Genomic DNA, 19,162 nt, shown 5'->3' with positions numbered 1-19,162 from the left:
GAAGTTGTATGCGGCTTTCATGGATTTGGAGAAAGCATATGACAGGGTGGATAGACAAGGATTGTGGAAAGTGTTAAGAATATATGGAGTAGATGGGAAGTTGTTGAATGCTGTGAAGAGTATGTATGATGGTACTAAGGCTGCAGTGCATGTGGATGGTGAACTGAGTGAATTTTTCTCTTTGAAGGTTGGGTTGAAACAGGGATGTGTCATGTCTCCATGGTTGTTCAATCTGTACATGGATGGGGTCATAAAAGAGGTACAAGGTAGGGTAGTGGATGTTGGAGTGGCCCTGGTGAGAGAGGATAGTGTTTGGAAACTCCCTGTACTGTTGTTTACAGATGATACTGTGTTGTTGAGTGAAGACGAAGGGGAGCTGCAAGGCTTGGTGGATGAGTTTGGGAGAGTGTGTAAGAAACGGAATCTAAAGGTGAATGTAGGGAAGAGTAAAGTGATGGTCTTTGAGAGAGGTGAAGTCAGTGAATGTACAGTGAGGTTGGATGGTGAGGAATTGGAAAATGTGAGTACGTTTAAGTACTTGGGTAGTGTGATGAGTGAGGATGGAGGTTTGGACGGTGAAGTGCTTGAAAGGGTACAGCAGGGAAGAAAGGTTACTGGTTCTTTGAAAGCAGTGATAAGAAACAGGGAAGTAAGCATGGAAGTGAAAAAGTTACTACATGACAGTATTGTGATACCAACTCTAACGTATGGAAGTGAAGCTTGGACGTTGTTGGAAGGACACAAGTCAAGAGTGAGAGCAGTGGAAATGAGTTATTTAAGAGGAGCCTGTGGAGTCACATGGAGAGATAGGCTGATGAATGAGGATATAAAGGAGTGCTGTGGTGTGGATGTGGATGTGATAGGAAGTGTTATGAGGAACACACTGAGGTGGTTTGGCCATGTGGAGAGGATGGAGGATGAGAGACTGATGAAGAGAGTGTATGTGAGTGAGGTGGAGGGGGGAAGAGGGAGGGGGAGGCCGAGGATGAGATGGAGGGATGGGGTGGAAAGGTATATGAGAGAGGGAGGTGTGAATTGGGAGCAGGGCAGTGAAATGGCGGGGGACAGGGCGACGTGGAGGCGATTTGTTTGTGGCCACCCCAAACGGGATTGAGCCGTCTGGCAATAGATAGATAGACCTCCCAAGGTCATCTCAACCACTTTTTCCCATCCAAAGATGATGTGAAGTTGAGTCTAAAAAGAAAATAAGAGGAAAACATGACACACTGAGAACTTATCATCAGCATGCCCTTTACCTCTGTGCAGGAAACATCAGAGATGCTGACAAGCATCTCACCATGTTACTCAATCACTGACTGACTGTGCAAGTGACTACAATGTACGTATGACTGGCTGAAGAGGTGAACTGCAATGTACTATCAGACATTCTTAGTTTTAATTAAACAAAAGTTGGTAGAAGGGCTGAGGGTTGCCAAAGGGTGGAAGCATTGACAGTAAGCCAAGGGGAGAAACCACTGAAGGTCAGCCAAGGGGTTGACTTACTGTTTTTGAGTGCAACAGGTAACAGGTAAAAGTCATATAGTCAGGTCCAATTAAATAGTGTTGATTCAATTAAGCCTAAACTTGGAGGTAAGGTTCTGGGCAATGCAAGAATGAAGGGAGCTGATTTTGAGAATAGTCAGTTCAAAGTCTTGGCTACATGGCAAGGTTAAAGTTTCACCTTCGTGTAACTGTGTGTGAATAAAATATAAATTATCTTAAATGTCGGGACCAACTGCCTGACCCCGGGCTCCTGCGCTCCTCGTGGGGCGATGTAGGATTGGATGATGGATGGATGGATGGATTAAATATATAAAACAATGCTGATCAACCTAGATCAAACTTGGTGGAGGGTTAAAGGTCAGCCAAGGGTTTTACTATTGTTTCTACGAAGAGTAGAATCAGGGGTCAAGGTGATATGACTAGATCATGAAACAGTTTTTATCCAGGTTATATTAAATATAATGGAAGGGTTCAGGGTAAGCAAGGGATGAAGAAATTTGATGCCGCGAACAACCAGTTGAAAGTAAAGGTCCCAAGGTAAGGTCAAATTTGACCTGTATGTGTTGTACTAATATGTATCTAAATTTGATGTACGTCAGCATCTACTGTGCTTGTCTGCACTGATTTTCCCAACAAACAATGGATTTAAGCTCTTACCAGTGACGAGGTATTTGTTCTGTGGGTCCACATCGAAGTATATCCTCTGATGAGTAGTCACCTCTCGCCTGTATCGACAATAGAGTTCTGTGGGGTTTCTCATGTCATAGCAAAGGATCTCATCACTCTGTGTTGAAGGAGATCAAAAGACAAAGGTCAAGCATCAGTTATTCATTCAATATAAACTACAAATGCCTGAATACCAAACTCTACATACCTATCAGTCAATCTTTTGAAATTAATTCCTTTAATCACACAGACCAAAAATAACAGTATACTAATCTGTTTATGAGTGCATTTACAGTACTTGTATTTGTTTTTTAGTTTGTCTATCCAACAGTTCTTCAGTCTACATTAGTTCATGTATAAACAGTTTAGGTGTATCCAACAGCTTTTCAGTCAACATTGCATCAGTTCATGTAGGAATAGTTTACGTATATCCTACAGTTCTTCAGTCTACATCAGTTCATGTATGAACAGTTTAGATAATGTGTTAACCTAGGATCCAGAGTGACTAGAATCTATCTAAACAAGGCCACTAAACCCATTATATACAAGCTACCTCAATTCCTCCCTCCTTCAAATTCGCTCAGATATACCTTTTTCACCACTCTATTGTTATCCATTCCCTCCACACGACCATATCATCTCAGTACACTCTCTTTGATTCTGGTGTCCACAGACTTCCTCACTCCATGTCTTTCACAAATCACATTATTTCGTATCGTATTTACCCTCTGTACTCCACATACATTCATCAGCAGTCCCATCTCCACTGCTCTTACTCTTTTCATTTTCATGCCACACCATTGTCTCACATCCATAAGTAAACGCTGGCACTAACACTCCTTCATGTAAACCTTCTGCATCTGTGACACTCAAGCCTCTGTTTATTATCAAGGCCTTCATCGCACCAGCTACTTTTCTTCCTTGTGTCACTCTACCTCCCACTTCTTTTGCACATTTTGCTCTCTTTTCTATCATTGTACCCAGGTATTTGAACTCTCTCACCAATTCCAGTCTCTCTCCATTCAATGTAATATCGCACTGGGAGTCACCTTCTCTCTCAATAACCATCACTTTATTCTTTTCCTCATTTACTATCATGGCATGATGCTCACAGGCATCAGCAAAACTCTGCACTAGCCTATCAAGTTCTCTTCCGGCATTTGCAAGTAGTACTGCATCATCAGCATACAACAAGTTTGAGATATTCCATCCATCACCATTCATTACCAATGCCACCCCCCTCTTCATTACTCGTGTTTTTAATTCTCTCATCATCCCATCCATATATATATTGAACAACCATAGGGACATCACACAACCTTGTCGCATGCCCACACCGATCGTGAACCATTCACTTACTGTAGATGCCCATTAACCATTACACATGCTTCACTACCATCATAAAAACTCTCGATGGCACCTAGCAGCTTACCATCTACACTGTACATGCGCAAAACTTTCTACAGTCCTTCTATGTCCACTTTGTCGTATGCTTTTTCCAGATCCATGAATGACATAAACACCTAATGGTCCTTCTCACAAGTCTTCTGCACTACCTGTCTCACTGCAAATATTTGATCCACACATCCTCTGCCATTCCTAAAGCCACCCTGTTCATCACTCACAATGACTTCTGATATCTCTCTTACTTTTTCTGTAATAATTCTTCCATATACCTTCCCTACCACACTCAATAAACTTATGCCATGATAATTTTTGCACTCACTTCGTTCACCTTTATGTTTGTACAGGGGTACAATCACAGCCTTTTTCCACTCTGCAGGCACAGTTTCACTTATCCATGCCTTCATACATATCTCCAACAAGCACTTCATTCCACTCTCTGCACTACACTTAATCATCTCCGCATACACCTCATCAACCCCAGCTGCTTTCCCATTTTTCAGCCGCTGCACAGCACTCTTCACCTGTGCGAGTATCACATCTCCTGGCAATGCATTCCTTCTCTGCACACTCCCAAAACCAATCATGTATACAGCCACTCTGCTCTCTCAATTCCCATTCATCAGGCTTTCAAAATATTCCTTCCATCTGGTCCTTACTTCATCCCCAAGGGTTAGTAATCTACCACTTACATCCTTCACACCATCACATTTCTTTCTGCTTTCACTCCTACATTTCCGCACCTCTTTCCAGCATAACTTCCTATTTTCAGAGTTGTTTGCATTCATTTTCTTCCTAGATTATCATTTACCTCCTCCTTTTCCTCTTCACTAATCTCTTTACGTGCTTCGTGCTCTCAATATATTCAGTTCTTATTTCAACTAAGTCTCTGTCCTGTAACCACTGTAGGCACTACTTCCTCTTTTCCTCCACTGCTCTCTTAACCTCATCATCCCACCATGCTGTACCTTTCTTCTTTATTGTTACTCTTGCCACACCACACACCACTTTAGCATTTCTAACTAAGCAATCCCTATATGCATTCCACAGGATGTCCAGATCCATTTCATTCCAGTTCACTGATTCTAACTCCACCCCTACTTTGTCCTGTATTCATCTGCCATTTCTTTGATCCTCATCTTCTCAACTTTCAGTCTTTCTCCCTGACTGCTCCTCTCTCTCCTGATCCACTCCACTCCTCTCAGCTTGAGCTTGCATACCACAATCATATGATGTGACAGACCTCCACATCATCCTCTCACGGCCCTTGTGTCAGCAACCATTCCCAGCATTGACCTCTCTACGAGCAGGTAATCAATCAGGTTTCTTTAAACACGATCCCCTTTCCCTCTATACCATGTATATCTATGTGCATCTTTGTGTTTGAAGTATGAGTTACAAATGCACAACCTCCTCTCCTGACACATATCCTTCAGTCTCTTCCCATTATCATTTTCTCTTGGTACTCCATTACAACCCATTATGTTTTCCTCAGGACCAGTGCCTACTCTTCTATTCATATCACACATTACGATCACTTTATAGCTCCTGGGCATTTCTTCCACTACTTCATCCAGCTCATCCCAAGACCTGTCTTTCTCTCTCTCACTCTTGTCCTCACACAGTGCAAACGCTACAATCACCGCCACTTTCACCTTCTCAACCTTGAACTTGACATACATACACCTAAAACTGACACATTTGTAGTCTCTCATTCCACTCTGCCACACCTCAATCATCAACAAAGCAACTCCTCTCTTGCATCTTCCTTGCCCATTCATGCCCGATCTTACACATTTCACACCCTCCCACTCCTCCACTTCACATCCTTTCATCTCTGTTTCGCACAATGCCATCACGGCATACCTCGCACTCTTGAACACATTCACCACTTCCACCCTCTTGCTCTCCTCATTCACACCTCTCACATTCGACATGGGCATGCGAATCTGCCCATTTGGTTGAGGCCCTGGGCAGGTATTGGGCCTTCTGAGGCTCTCTGAAACAACTGCCATGATTAAGTGATTTTAGATCCTCCATCCTTCTTTCCTATCATCTTCTTCTGTCTTTCTTTCCTTCATTCTTTCCTTGTCCTTCTGCCTAGAGGTAACTTTACACTCCCTCTTCTGTCTTTCATTCCTTCATTCTTTCCTCTTCCTTCTGCCCGTGGGTGACTCTACACTGAGTGACAAACCAAATGGTTTCCTGTACACCGGGAAACCATTTACTGCGCTGGGTGGTAACCATATAACCAAATTCTGGCGCCTGGTGGTTTAGTGGGAAATTATTGTGCTCCAATTGGATTGAGCCAGTGAAGGTTTATATCCAAGGAGTGGTTGGGGTTTACTGCTCACGTAATGCCACTCAGGGATGTGTGAGGCTGGTCACTCATCTTAAATGTTAGGGCTCCTATGCTCCTCATGGGGCAATGTAGGATTGGATGATGGATGGATGGATGGAATCTGGGGGACACTTAACCCTGCCAAAAACCCCAGTTTCATGGTCACCATCAGGCATAGTAAACGGTTTCCTGGGTACAGGAAACCATTTGGCTTGTCACTCAGTGTAGAGATCATAGGCATCTCTACACTGAGTGAGTGGATAATGGACTCTCCCTTCCACCACTGTTCCCATCCACAATGAAAATGTTATAATATATTTAATAATACTGTACTGTAAACTGATAAACATGTCGTAATTACCTTACTGTGGTGAACATAGGTGAAGTGGTCAGGCAGTCCAGACTGCTTCTGGCTTTATTGGAATTTTTCCGATACATAAGAATTTAGTCCGGTAGCTCCTTGATTCCAATAAAAGCAAATTCCGGTCTCCTGAAGTCCGTTACATCGAGGTTTTAGTGTATCTATCTATCTAACTATCTATCTATATATATACTGTACACTGGGTCACAAAAGTATCAGTGCACAACATGTGTGAAACATTTGGGACCACAGAACGAAAGTCACTGAAATATTAGTATCCGACCTACCACACGTTGGTAGCCCTGATGTCGGGAGGTGTCATATATCGCCAGCTAGCAATATCCTCTTGCAAACATTAGCAAATGTAATGTTTATATAGACAGACACTGATGATACACAATGAGATGTTGGTAATGTCAGCAATTGTTCAAACCTTTTCGGTAGGCATTGCACCCCCTGTGCACCGATACTTTTTTGATCGAGTGAACATGTACATATACCAGTGGGGGTGCTCAAGCTCATCATCCAATCACTCGATGTAGTGCTGCTCTTGGTTGCCTGCCCTTTACTCTCTTCCTTTCTTCTTTCCTTCCTTTCTCCTTCATCTTTCTTTCCTTCATTCTTTCCTCCTCCTTCTGTCTATGGGCAACTCTACACTAAGTGGCAAGCCAAATGGTTTCCTGTACACAAGGAAACCATATACTATGCAGGGTGGTAACCATATAACCAAATTATGGTGCCTGGTGGTTTATTAGGTAATTACGGCACTCCAACCGGATTGAGCCTGTGTAGGTTTATATCCAAGGGATGGTTGGGGTTTATTGCTCACGTAATGCTAGTAAGGGATGAGTGAGGCTGGTCACTCTCATCTTCAATGTCAGGACCAACTTGCCTGGCCCTGGGTCCCTACATTCCTCATGGGGTGACATAGGATTGGATGATGGATGGATGGATACATGTATACCATTATGATGATTATGATGACCAGTATACAGTAAAACCTCAGGATAACGGACTTCAATATACCAAAATTCATTTTTATCAGACTTGAGGAGCTTACCGGACTAAATTCTCATATATCAGGAAAAGTCTGATAAAGGTAGAAGCGATCAGGACTGCTTGACCTCAGTCCAGCTTGGGCAGGGGGATGGTGGAGGATGAGGATGTTTGAGTATGTTGTCGTGACCCTTATGATGGGCGTTGGATGGGCACTGGGTGGTTATTGTGACCTTGATGATGGGCGTTGGATGGGCACTGGGTGGTTGTTGTGACCTTGATGATGGGCATTGGGTGGTTGTTGTGACCTTGATGAGGGGCATTGGGTGGTTGTTGTGACCTTGATGAGGGGCATTGGATGAGCATTGGGTGGTTGTTGTGACCTTGATGATGGACGTTGGATGGGCATTGGGTGGTTGTTGTGTCCTTGATGATGGGCATTCGGTGGTTGTTGTGACCTTGACGATGGGCGTTGGATGGGCATTGGGTGGTTGTTGTGACCCTGATGATGGGCATTGGATGGGCACTGGGAGGTTGTTGTGGCCTTGATGATGGGGGTTGGATGGGCTTTGGGTGGTTGTTGTGACCTTGTTGATGAGTGATGGATGGGCATTGAGTGGTTGTTGTGACGATGATGGGCATTGGATGGGCTTCGGGTGGTCGTCGTGACCTTGATGATGGGCGTTGGCTGGACATTGGATGGTTGCCGTGACCTCGATGATGGGTGTTGGATGGGCATTGGGTGGTTGTGACCTTGATAATGGGCGTGGATGGTTGTCGTGACCTTGATGATGCAATGACAGGAGCGAGAAGTAAATGTACAAAAGAAGTGGGAAGCAGAGTGGCATAGGGAAGGAAAGTGGCCGTTGCTATGAAGGTTGCAATCATTAGCTTTAGCACCTACTTTAACATACGGGTGTGAGACAATGGTGTGACAGGAAACTGAAAAATCAGGAGTAACAGCAGTGGAAACGGGGCCACTAAGGAATGTGTGTGGAATGCAGACAGTGGACAGGATAAGGAAAAATGTGATTAGTGAATGATGTGGAATGAGGATATCTGTGGACACCAGGGTTGAAGAACGTATGCCTCGATGGTATGGAAGGTGGAGAATGGATGTGAAGAGAATGGTGAAAAGGATATATCTAAGCGAGTCTGAAGGTGGGAGGAGGCATGGTAAGCCAAGAGGAAGGTGGACAGATATGGTAAATGAGTGTTTGCAAAAGTGAGTAATGGAGTGATGAGGCCAGGTTATTTAAAAAAAAAAAAAAAAAAGGGGGGGGCGCTGGTTTGAAGAATTTTGTACAGAGGAGTGCATGACAAGAGCTTGGCAATTCTGTTCCATTCCATGATGTGACAGTTGTGGGTTGACACTAGCTAATAAGTGGTATGAGGCACGTAACAGTGGAGGTGCATGCCTTTGAGCTGGAATAAGGATTCCAGGGGCTTGAAAGGTGAGTGAATGAATGTGGCCCATTCAAATGGGGAGCCTTATGGGTAGTTTTCCCTTCAATCAGGTTCCTTCTGGCTCTCAGGACCCTATCTCTCCCTATTCGTGTGGGAACATGGTGGATCAGTGGTAGAGCGTTGGACTTGGGACCGGGGGGTCGTGAGTTCGAGCCACGCCCGGTAGCTGCCATGCCAAGAGGGGTAGCGCGCTCCTGTCACCTAGCAGGACTATATGATCTAATTAGGTCTAGCTCAGGGGAACATTTCCCTTTCTCTTTCCTCAATTGCAGATGTGGAAAATAGATCTGGATGATGATCATCATAATAATATCATGCTGTGTACAATATGCCTAGTTCTCTACATTCTCAAACCTCTATTCTGGGTGATACAGAAAAGATAAGTTTCTAAGGCTATTTCCTTGATTAATATGCACACAATGATGATGATGAGAAGGCTTAGGGATAGTTTCTATACCATTTTCTTCAAGTAACATGGAACTATGAGTCCACAAGAAATATTTGCGGTTCTAAGGACTTCTGGGGGTATGTTGAACCTTATTCCTGCAAATATTAAGGGTGTACTGTGTATGTCCAAATACCAAGTATCAAGACTCACTGTTCGCATTCCTGTGAAAAGCTTGTTTCCATCTGCAGAAAACTGGAGGTGGGTGACACCTTCCATTCCGCTAATGAAAAGCACTGCCTTCTTCTCGCCAGTGTTGTACAATGCTGCAGATAAACAAGCAATATTACAAATATGGATAAGCTCTGATTACCTAAAAAGCTCATTAAATAACTCCTCTCTTCTGATAATGTAATTTTATATTTTAGCTTATTGTTAGGGAGGAGGATGTAGCACCAGCTGATCAGGGTGGTACTCCTGTGGGGAATGGGAATGCTGGTGATAGGGAGAGCTGGAGTTCCTGTTTCACTAGTTACCTAACCATTCCCCTTTGCTGACCTTTTCAGTGTGACACTAACATGGAGAATAGACCAGCATACTCTCCCAAACACTTCCTCTATCTCATACACTGCACCGTATGCACTTTACATATCACACAACGTACCCAACTACGTCACAGGGGTTGACGCCAGCAAGGGCATGTGGCCAAAAAACTGCCCCTGCTATCTAGTGGCGGACCTTTTGAGGGGAGGCGTGATGAGCGCTCCACCGACATAGATCATAGGACCGGGATGAGATGGGACTTGAACCTGTGCTACAGGGTATACGGCATTGTGGTTCCCAGGCTGCAACTTCCTCCCTACAGAGAGGGGCCTGAACCTGAGAGTAGTGCCCCAGGAAGATGCCCTATCAGTGAGTATATAATGGTGAGGCAGTTACAGTGCCAAGGCATACTTGGAGGGTGTCCCTGTAACTGTCCTGGCAGGGTGTCCTGAGGCCACTACCACAGCCACTGGTCAAGGCTGGTGGGCTAGGGATCCCAGATCCACTGCCTGGACCTGGGAATCAGCAGTGGGTGGGGCCTATGACATGTCTCTCCCCACTATTATTGTATTTTACTGATTATAACTTTCCCACCCTAGGGCAGGGTGAGGAGTAGCTATGTCCAGACAGCCCAAATTTGCCCAATCCAATGGGCCACACTTCCATTCACTCATCAACCAAGTCCTTGGATTCCTGGCTTTATCTGATCAGCCAAAAACATCCACCACATACTGTAGCTTCACATTAATCTATCTGATACGGTCAATCCAGACCCTGCCACGTTAAAAAGGGGTGCATGCGCTTCGCCTCACAATATTCATCCAGCCAGCTTGATCTCTAGTCAGTCCCCTAGTCTCATCGACTTCCAAAACTTCCAAACCTCTCTTCCTCACATACTCATCCACCATATCCCTCCACCTTTTCGTTGGCCTACCTCACCTCCTCCCTCCTTCAAATTCGCTCAGATATACCTTTTATCAACACTATTGTTATCCATTCTCTCCACATGACCATACCATCTCAGTATACTCTCTTCGATTCTGGTGTCCACAGACTTCCTCACTCCACATCTTTCATGAACCACATTATTTCATTTCTCATCCACTCTCTGTATTCCACATACATTCCTCTGCAGTCCCATCTCCACTGCTCTCACTCTTGACTTTTCATTTTCATGCGACATCAGTCTCACATCCATATGTTAAAGCTGGCACAAACACTCCTTCATGTAAGCCTCGTGCATCTGCAACATTCAAGCTTGTGTTTCTTATCAAGGCCTTCATTGCACCAGTTACTTTTCTTCCTTGTGTCACCCTACTTTCCATTTCTTTTGCACATTTTGCCCTCTTTTCAATCAATGTATCCAGGTATTCGAACTCTGTCACCAATTCCAGTCTCTCTCCATTCACGGTAACATTGCACTGGGAGTCACCTTCTCTCTCAATAACCATCACTTTATTCTTTTCTACATTTACTCTCAAGGCATGACGCTCACAGACATTAGCAAAACTCTGCACTAGTCTACCAATTTCTTGTCCGGTATTTGCAAGTAGTACTGTATCATGAACATACAAATTTGAGATATCCCATCCATCACCATTCATTACCAAAGCCATCCCTCTCTCCATTACTCGTGTTTTACTTCTCTCATCATCCTGTCCATATATATATATATATATATATTCAACAAAAATGGGGACATCACACAACCTTGTGGCACGCCCACATCGATCATGAACCATTCACTCAAATGCCCATTAACCCTTACCAGGCTTGGGTCCGAGTACATTGACTCGTACTTGTACTCGAACTTAAGTACACAATATAATGTACTTGTACTTGTACTTGTACTCGGGTTTAAAATTTCCATAGTAATCACTCTAATATTCGGACGCCCAATATCTGAACATCCCCACTAACCGGACAAAATCGTCCCGAGATCCAATATTCCCCAAAAAAAAAAAAAAAAAAAAAAAAAAAAAAAAAAAATTTCCCGCCCGTAATTTGAACTTGCCGCGCGTGGTGCGGGAGAGGATTGTTGTGGCGCGTCATTCCTCCGACGTCCGATAGAGCGCCGCTGCATCCTCCCCACTTTCCGCCTGTCTCTCGCCGCAAGTGCACGCTCGTCGTTCTGGCTGCCCACTTGATCGCTTTTGTGGTGGTGCCTTACCTGCTGCAGGCACTCCTGCTGCTCTCGGGCCTCCTCTTAGTGTGTGTGATGATGGCCCCGCCACCTGAGATAAGGAAGAGGGTGGTGTTGACTCTGGAGAAGAAACGGGAGATATTGGAGAAAGTAGATGCGGGGTGGTCTTCTTCCCGCATTCTCCGCGAGTTTAACCTGGCCCGGTCTACTTTGTTCGATATTAAGAGATCCCGAGACAAACTCATGCAGTACACGGCTGACTTCTCGTCGAGAAGCAAACGCAACGTGGAGAGGAAGGTGATGTTTACCCCTAAGTTTGCAGAAATCAACCGATCCTCGTTGATTTGGTATCGACAACAACGTGCTGCTGGTGTGATGGTACGTGGAACGGAGCTAGACCGCACGGGAAATTAGAGTGTTGTGCAGTGAAAAAAACAGTGTGTTGTGTTAAGGATTTACAGTTGTGAGAGAAAAGACTCAATTGAAACAAAATTTAACGTAAATAGACTTGTTTGTTTTGGCTTTGGAAAATTATTAGAAGAATGGGAAAAGTTAAAGTGCAACACTTAGTAAGTTACAATGGAGCATTAGTTAGACAAGAGTGCGCACTGTGAAGAGAACGGACTTCTGTGTGCGATTGACTAAGTTCAGTGCAAGACTTCAGGAACAGTGTACTGCAAGTGCTTCAGGAAATCCTTCTTACTGTCAGAGTCCGAGAGGAGGCGGTAATTCATCGAGGTGGCCATGGACTTGCTGTAAGTAGGCAGAATGTTTCATACTGTACTTTTTTCCATACTATACTTACCTCATTTCACTCTTTAATGTCCTTTATTGGTGTGAATAGGGTGTTAGGAGCTATGCATATGCAGTAGGAAGGTGTTTTTCTGAGTTAGGCTAGGTTAGGGTCCATAAGTACCAGTCCAGGAGCCAGTCACCAGAATGTTTATTATTGTATGAACCTACATCTAAACCCTCATTTTATGTTTCTTTTGGATTTATTTCAGTCATTTATGTGCCTTATTGGTGTGATTTGGGTCTTAAATAGGTGCTATGCATGTCCAGAAGGAGTTGTATAGGTGTTTCTCTGAGTTAGGGTCCATAAGTACAAGTCCATAAGCTGGGGCCCAATCTCCGGACAGGACCACTATCCGGACCTGCCTATGGCTCTATTACGTCAGATATTGGAGTGATTACTGTACTTGTACTTGTACTTGGACTCAAAGTACTCGACAATTTTACGAGTACTTTCGAGTACAACCATGATATATATAAGTGGTGAGGGTAACAATGGTGTGTCCTTGGAGAGGCCAGGTGGCCTGGGTTGGTGAGTCACTGAGGTCAAGTGGTGTACAGCCATGCCCACTAACTCCTGATAAGCTGCTTTTAATATGCTTGCACCTTGGTACTAATTGCAAGGAGTGAAAAACAGCTGCCTGGACAGCATGCTGTGTCACTGAGAGGCAGAGCGACCCAAGCCTATCAAGGGAGATTCGCCCCAAACTCCTCGCGAATAAAGTCGAACATTCAGTTCAACTCTGGAATCATTTTGACCTTTATGGTCGCTGGTACCCTGACGGAGGGGGAGGGAGGGGAAAGCGATAATCAAAACCAGGCCAAGTCAGGACCCAGGGATGGAAATTGTTCGAAAATTATCTTATTACATGTACTATAATTCCAGTGCTGTGCGCGGTGTACTGTAATGATATCTGAAAGTACTATAATTTTATGTTTAGGTGGTGGCATGGGCTTGGGCCCAAGCCCTAGAACAGGTCATTATGAGATTAGGATTATGACCTGACAGGGTGGTGAGAAGTATGGTGGGGGTAGGGGAGAGAGACTGGTCACTCTCTAGGTCTCCACAGTACTACTAGCATTCAGTAAACGACTGCAGCTGCAAAGTGACGCATGGAGCTGCTGGCCTTACAAGTCATGGCCTCATCCGGGATATGGAGACACTTCAAGCAGCCAGAAGACAAGATAGGAAATTAAAAGGTCGCGTGCAAGCACTGCGATGCCACGATATCTTGCTCCAATGCTACTACGTCAAATCTCCATACGTGCATGAAGGTAATTACTGTTATTTTTCTGGTTTTGAAAACATAGATATATGAATAGTGATAATAATAATGGTACTTTCTAGTGATGTGTGTGTATGTGTGAAAGCAATTGTAATCAGTAAAATGTACTCGTACTTGGATTCGAGTACAGCACAAATGTACTCATACTTGGACTCGAGTTCAGCTATAAAACGCAGTACTTGTACAGTAATCACTCCAATATCTGACGTAACAGAGCCATAGGCAGGTCCGGATAGTGGTCCTGTCCGGAGATTGGGCCCCAGCTTATGGACTTGTACTTATGGACCCTAACTCAGAGAAACACCTATACAACTCCCTCTGGACATGCATAGCACCTATTTAAGACCCAAATCACACCAATAAGGCACATAAATGACTGAAATAAATGCAAAGAAACATAAAATGAGGGTTTAGAAGTAGGTTCATACAATAATAAACATTCTGGTGACTGGCTCCTGGACTGGTACTTATGGACCCTAACCTAGCCTAACTCAGAAAAACACCTTCCTACTGCACATGCATAGCTCCTAACACCCTATTCACACCAATAAAGGACATTAAAGAGTGAAATGAGGTAAGTATAGTATGGAAAAAAGTACAGTATGAAACATTCTGCCTACTTACAGCAAGTCCATGGCCACCTCGATGAATAACCGCCTCCTCTCGGACTCTGACAGTAAGAAGGATTTCCTGAAGCACTTGCAGTACACTGTTCCTGAAGTCTTGCACTGAACTTGGTCAAACGCACACAGAAGTCCGTTCTTTTCACAGTGCGCACTCTTGTCTAACTAATGCTCCATTGTAACTTACTAAGTGTTACACTTTAACTTTCCCATTCTTCTAATAATTTTCCAAAGCCAAAACAAACAAGTCTATTTACGTTAAATTTTGTTTCAATTGAGTCTTTTCTCTCACAACTGTAAATCCTTAACACAACACACTGTTTTTTTCACTGCACAACACTCTAATTTCCCGTGTGGTCTAGCTCCGTTCCACGTACCATCACACCAGCAGTACGTTGTTGTCGATACCAAATCAACGTGGATCGGACGATTTCTGCAAACTTAGGGGTAAACATCACCTTCCTCTCCACGTTGCGTTTGCTTCTTGACGAGAAGTCAGCCGTGTACTGCATGAGTTTGTCTTGGGATCTCTTAATATCGAACAAAGTAGACCGGGCCAGGTTAAACTCGCGGAGAATGCGGGGAGAAGACCACCCCGCATCTACTTTCTCCAATATCTCCCGTTTCTTCTCCAGAGTCAACACCACTCTCTTCCTTGTCTCAGGTGGCGGGGCCATCATCACACACACTAAGAGGAGGCCCGAGAGCAGCAGGAGTGCCTGCAGCAGGTAAGGCACCACCACAAAAGCGATCATGTGGGCAGCCATAATGACGAGCATGCCCTCGCGGCGAGAGACAGGTGGAAAGTGGGGAGAATGCAGCGGCACTCTATCGGACGTCAGAGGAATGACGTGCCACAACAATGCTCTCCCACGCCACGCGCGGCAAGTTCAAATTACAGGCGGGAAAATTTCGTTTTTTTTTTTTTGGGGGGTGGGGTTTCAGACCATTTTGGGAATATTGGATCCCGGGACGATTATGTCCGGTTAGTGGGGATGTTCGGATATTGGGCGTCCGGATATTAGAGTGATTACTGTACTTGGATTCGTGATACCGTAATGTAATCGTACTTGAACTCGAGTACAGAAAAATGTACTCGAACCCAAGCATGACCCTTATCCATGCTTCACTACCATATTAAAAACTCTTAACGGCACCTAGCACCTTACCATCTACACTGTACATGCACAAAACTTTCCACAATCCTTCTCTGTCCACTTTGTTGAATGCTTTTTCCAGGTCCATGAATGCCATAAACACCTTATGGTCCTTCTCACAAGTCTTCTGTGCTATCTGTCTCACTGCAAATATTTGATCCACACATCCTCTGCCACTCTTAAAGCCACCCTGTTCATCACTCACTAGGACTTCTAAAATCTCTGTCTTTCTCTATAATAATTCTTACATATACCTTCCCTACCACACTCAATAAACTTATGCCGTGATAATTCTTGCACTCACTTCGCTAACCTTTATTTTTGTACAGAGGTACAATAGCCTTTTCCACTCTGCTGGCACCGTTTCACTCATCCATGCCCTCTTATATATCTCCAACAAGCACTTAATTCCACTCTCTCCACTACACTTAATGATCTCTACATACACCTCATTAATCCCAGCTGCTTTCCCATTTTTCAGCCGCTTCACAGCACTCTTCTTCTGTGTGAGTGTCACATCTCTTGGCACTGCATTCCTTCTCTGCACACCCCCTACACCAATCATGTTTACAGCTGCTCTGCTCTCTCTATTCCCATTCATCAGGGTTTCAAAATATTCTTTCCATCTGGTCCTTTCTTCATCCTCATGGGTTAATAACCTACCACCTACATCTTCACACCATCACATTTCTTTCCGCTTTCACTTCTACATTTCCCCACCTCTTTCCAGAATAATTTCCTATTTTCAGAGTTCTTCCTAGATCATCATTTACCTCCATCTTTTTCCTCTTCACTAGTCTCTTTATGTGCCTCTTGCTCTCAATATATTCAGTTCTTATTTCAACTGAACCCCTGTCCTGTAACCACTCTAGCCACTTCTTTTCCTCCACTGCTCTCAAGCTCATCATCCCACCATGCCGTACCTTTCTTCTTTGTTGTTACTCTTGCCACACCAGACACTGCTTTAGCATTTCTAAGTAAGCAATCCCTATATGCCTTCCACGGGCTGTCCAGATCCATTTCAATTCAGTTCACTGATTCTAACTCCTCCCCTACTTTGGTCCTGTATGCAGTTGCCATTTCTTTGATCCTCAGCTTCTTGACTTTGAGGCTTTCTCCCTCACTGCTCCACTCTCTCCTGGTCCACCTCACTCGTTTCAGCTTGATCCTGCATACCACAATCATATGATCGACATACCTGCACATCATCCTGTCACGGAACTCATATCAGCAACCATTCCCAGCATCGGTCTCTCTATGAGAACGTAATCAATCAGGCTCCTTTCAACATGAGCCCTGTTCCCTCCATATCATGTACAGTACCCTCGCGTCCAACACGCGTTAGTCCAGCACGATTCGGGTCCAGCACGGAGAGCAATTAATTAGTATTATTTAATACGATTTAATTACTGCAACACGAGTGTGTTAGCATAACACGCACAGAGCTCCGAGAAGTGGGGGAAATCCGCAGAGTTCACTCTAGCACGATCACCCCCGGTCCAACACGGTCATACTGGACATTCCCATGATAATGATAGCCAATGAAAACTTCTGATCAAGTAGCCTTCCCCGCCCGCTATCGTGACGTGATCGTGATGCCGCCAAATTAAAAACGCTTCTGGTGTCACGTGATGTTTTGTTTAAATTTCTCCCGCCAGAGCGCCACTCACTCGCATAATTGCATTGGAAGGTGCTTTTTTCTTGCTGCATTTTCTGCCCTTGTTACTGCATTTTACCCTGCTCACAATGCCTAGGAAGCCTTCTGAGAACCCCAAGAAGCGTCGGCACCTCCCTCAGGCCACCAAGCTAGAAAGCATCGAGAGGAAGAAGAAAAGGGAGAGGAAAGTTGACATTGCCAAGGCCTACGACATGAATGAAGCCAACGTGATCATAATAAAAAACTAAGACAAGATCCTGGCAGCCGAAGGCTATCACACGGCACTTCATACCAGGTCTGCCGAGGATACGATGGTAAATCGGAACGGTAACGTGGTAAAATTGCCGACGATACCACGGGCATTTGGAATTCATCTGGATGGATTCCTGCCGAGGATACGACAGCCAAAACAGTGTGACCAAAACCCAGGCAACTCGACAGAGAATGTATCGAACTACAGCATTGAACATTTAGCCTGACACTGAATACATATTAATATTTTAGAATAAATATCAATCGTTTTGCAACCCTTCTCATCGGCGTGCGTACCAGTTTATAAACAAAGTTGCTTCTCCTTATTCTCTACCGAGTCAGCGACAGCGATCACTTTCCACAGTCACGAGACGGGGCTCTGGCAACAGTGTGAGAAGCATGCACATTGCCGAGGATTACAGTGCTAGGACAGGCAGAAGCAGGACCTTCCATGGCTGTGGACGAATATAGTGATTCTGAGTGTGATTTCGAAGGATTTATGAGGGAGGTTGAGGAGGAGCAACAGCCATTACCCGCTAGTGATGCCAGCAGCCATCCTCCGGGGACCCAGTAGGACTACCTACAGCCTTGGATACCACCTTCCATTCCCAGCAAGCCCACCAACACTATCCTAAAAGGTTAGTTATCATTCATAGCACAGTACCATTTATTATAATTACAATAGTACCAATATATGTATAGGTATATGGTAGGTATTTAGGGTGACTTTTCCGAAGGTTGCTGACATAATTCATTTTTCTCCATAAGCTCTATTGTTAGTCCAACACGTTTTTGGTCCAACACGTGACCCATGCATGACAGTATTACCGTGCTGGACGCGAGGGTACTGTATATTTATGTGCATCTTTGTGCTTAAAATACAAGTTACAAATGCACAACCTCCTTTCCTGACACATTTCAAAATCCATCCATCCATCCATCCATTATTCAACCCTACATTGCCCCATAAAAAGCCAGGGCCTAGGCAAGTTGGTCCTGACATTTAAGATGAGAGTGACCAGCCTCACCCATCCCTGAGTGGCATTATGCAAGCAATAAATCCCAACCACCCCTTGGATATAAGCCTACACAGGCTCAATCCGACTGGAGGACCTTAATTACCCACTAAACCATCAGGTGCCATAATTTGGTTACATGGTTACCACCCAGCATAGTATATGGTCTCCTGTTTTCGTTTTTAAAGGCTCCAACATGCTTGCATGTGTCGGCCTTGGTCACCTAATGGCGGCTCTCCATGCTGCACGATCCATTGCAGCCTCCCTGTTCAGTCCCTTAACCCTAAGGTCACACTTAATGACCTCGTCCCATGTCTTTCTCGGTCTACCCCTCATAACCCCACCCCCAATATTAACACTTCTCACCTTCCTCACCCAACTATCATCCCCCATCCTCTCCACATGTCCAAACCACCTCAATCTACCTCTCCTCATCACAACACCAATACACTCCAGTCCCATCCTACCTCTCAACTCTTCCATTGTAAACCCAGCCCCTCCAGGCCTTGGACGCAGGGACGCACTGCACATCCACCTAATCATTGTCATTTCTGTACGTCTGAGCCGGCG

At 44.6% G+C, this 19,162-nt stretch overlaps 1 protein-coding gene across 1 annotated transcript in view; it reads right to left on the bottom strand.

The window, feature by feature from the left end:
* Positions 1 to 19,162, bottom strand: part of WDR79 (Telomerase Cajal body protein 1 homolog) — an 87,418-nt gene that overhangs the window by 8,281 nt on the left and 59,975 nt on the right. The window contains exons 8-9 of the mRNA XM_080286146.1: positions 9,337 to 9,449; positions 2,161 to 2,287 (exon numbers count right to left, since the gene is read on the bottom strand). Coding sequence (XP_080142272.1) covers positions 2,161 to 2,287; positions 9,337 to 9,449 — 240 coding nt within the window. The remainder of the gene's footprint in view (positions 1 to 2,160; positions 2,288 to 9,336; positions 9,450 to 19,162) is intronic.

This window comes from Coenobita brevimanus, chromosome 110, assembly GCF_032717465.1.
Source record: "Coenobita brevimanus isolate Jiangsu-jjx chromosome 110, ASM3271746v2, whole genome shotgun sequence".
NCBI lineage: Eukaryota > Metazoa > Arthropoda > Malacostraca > Decapoda > Coenobitidae > Coenobita > Coenobita brevimanus.
This window is presented reverse-complemented; position numbering and strand designations above follow the sequence as displayed.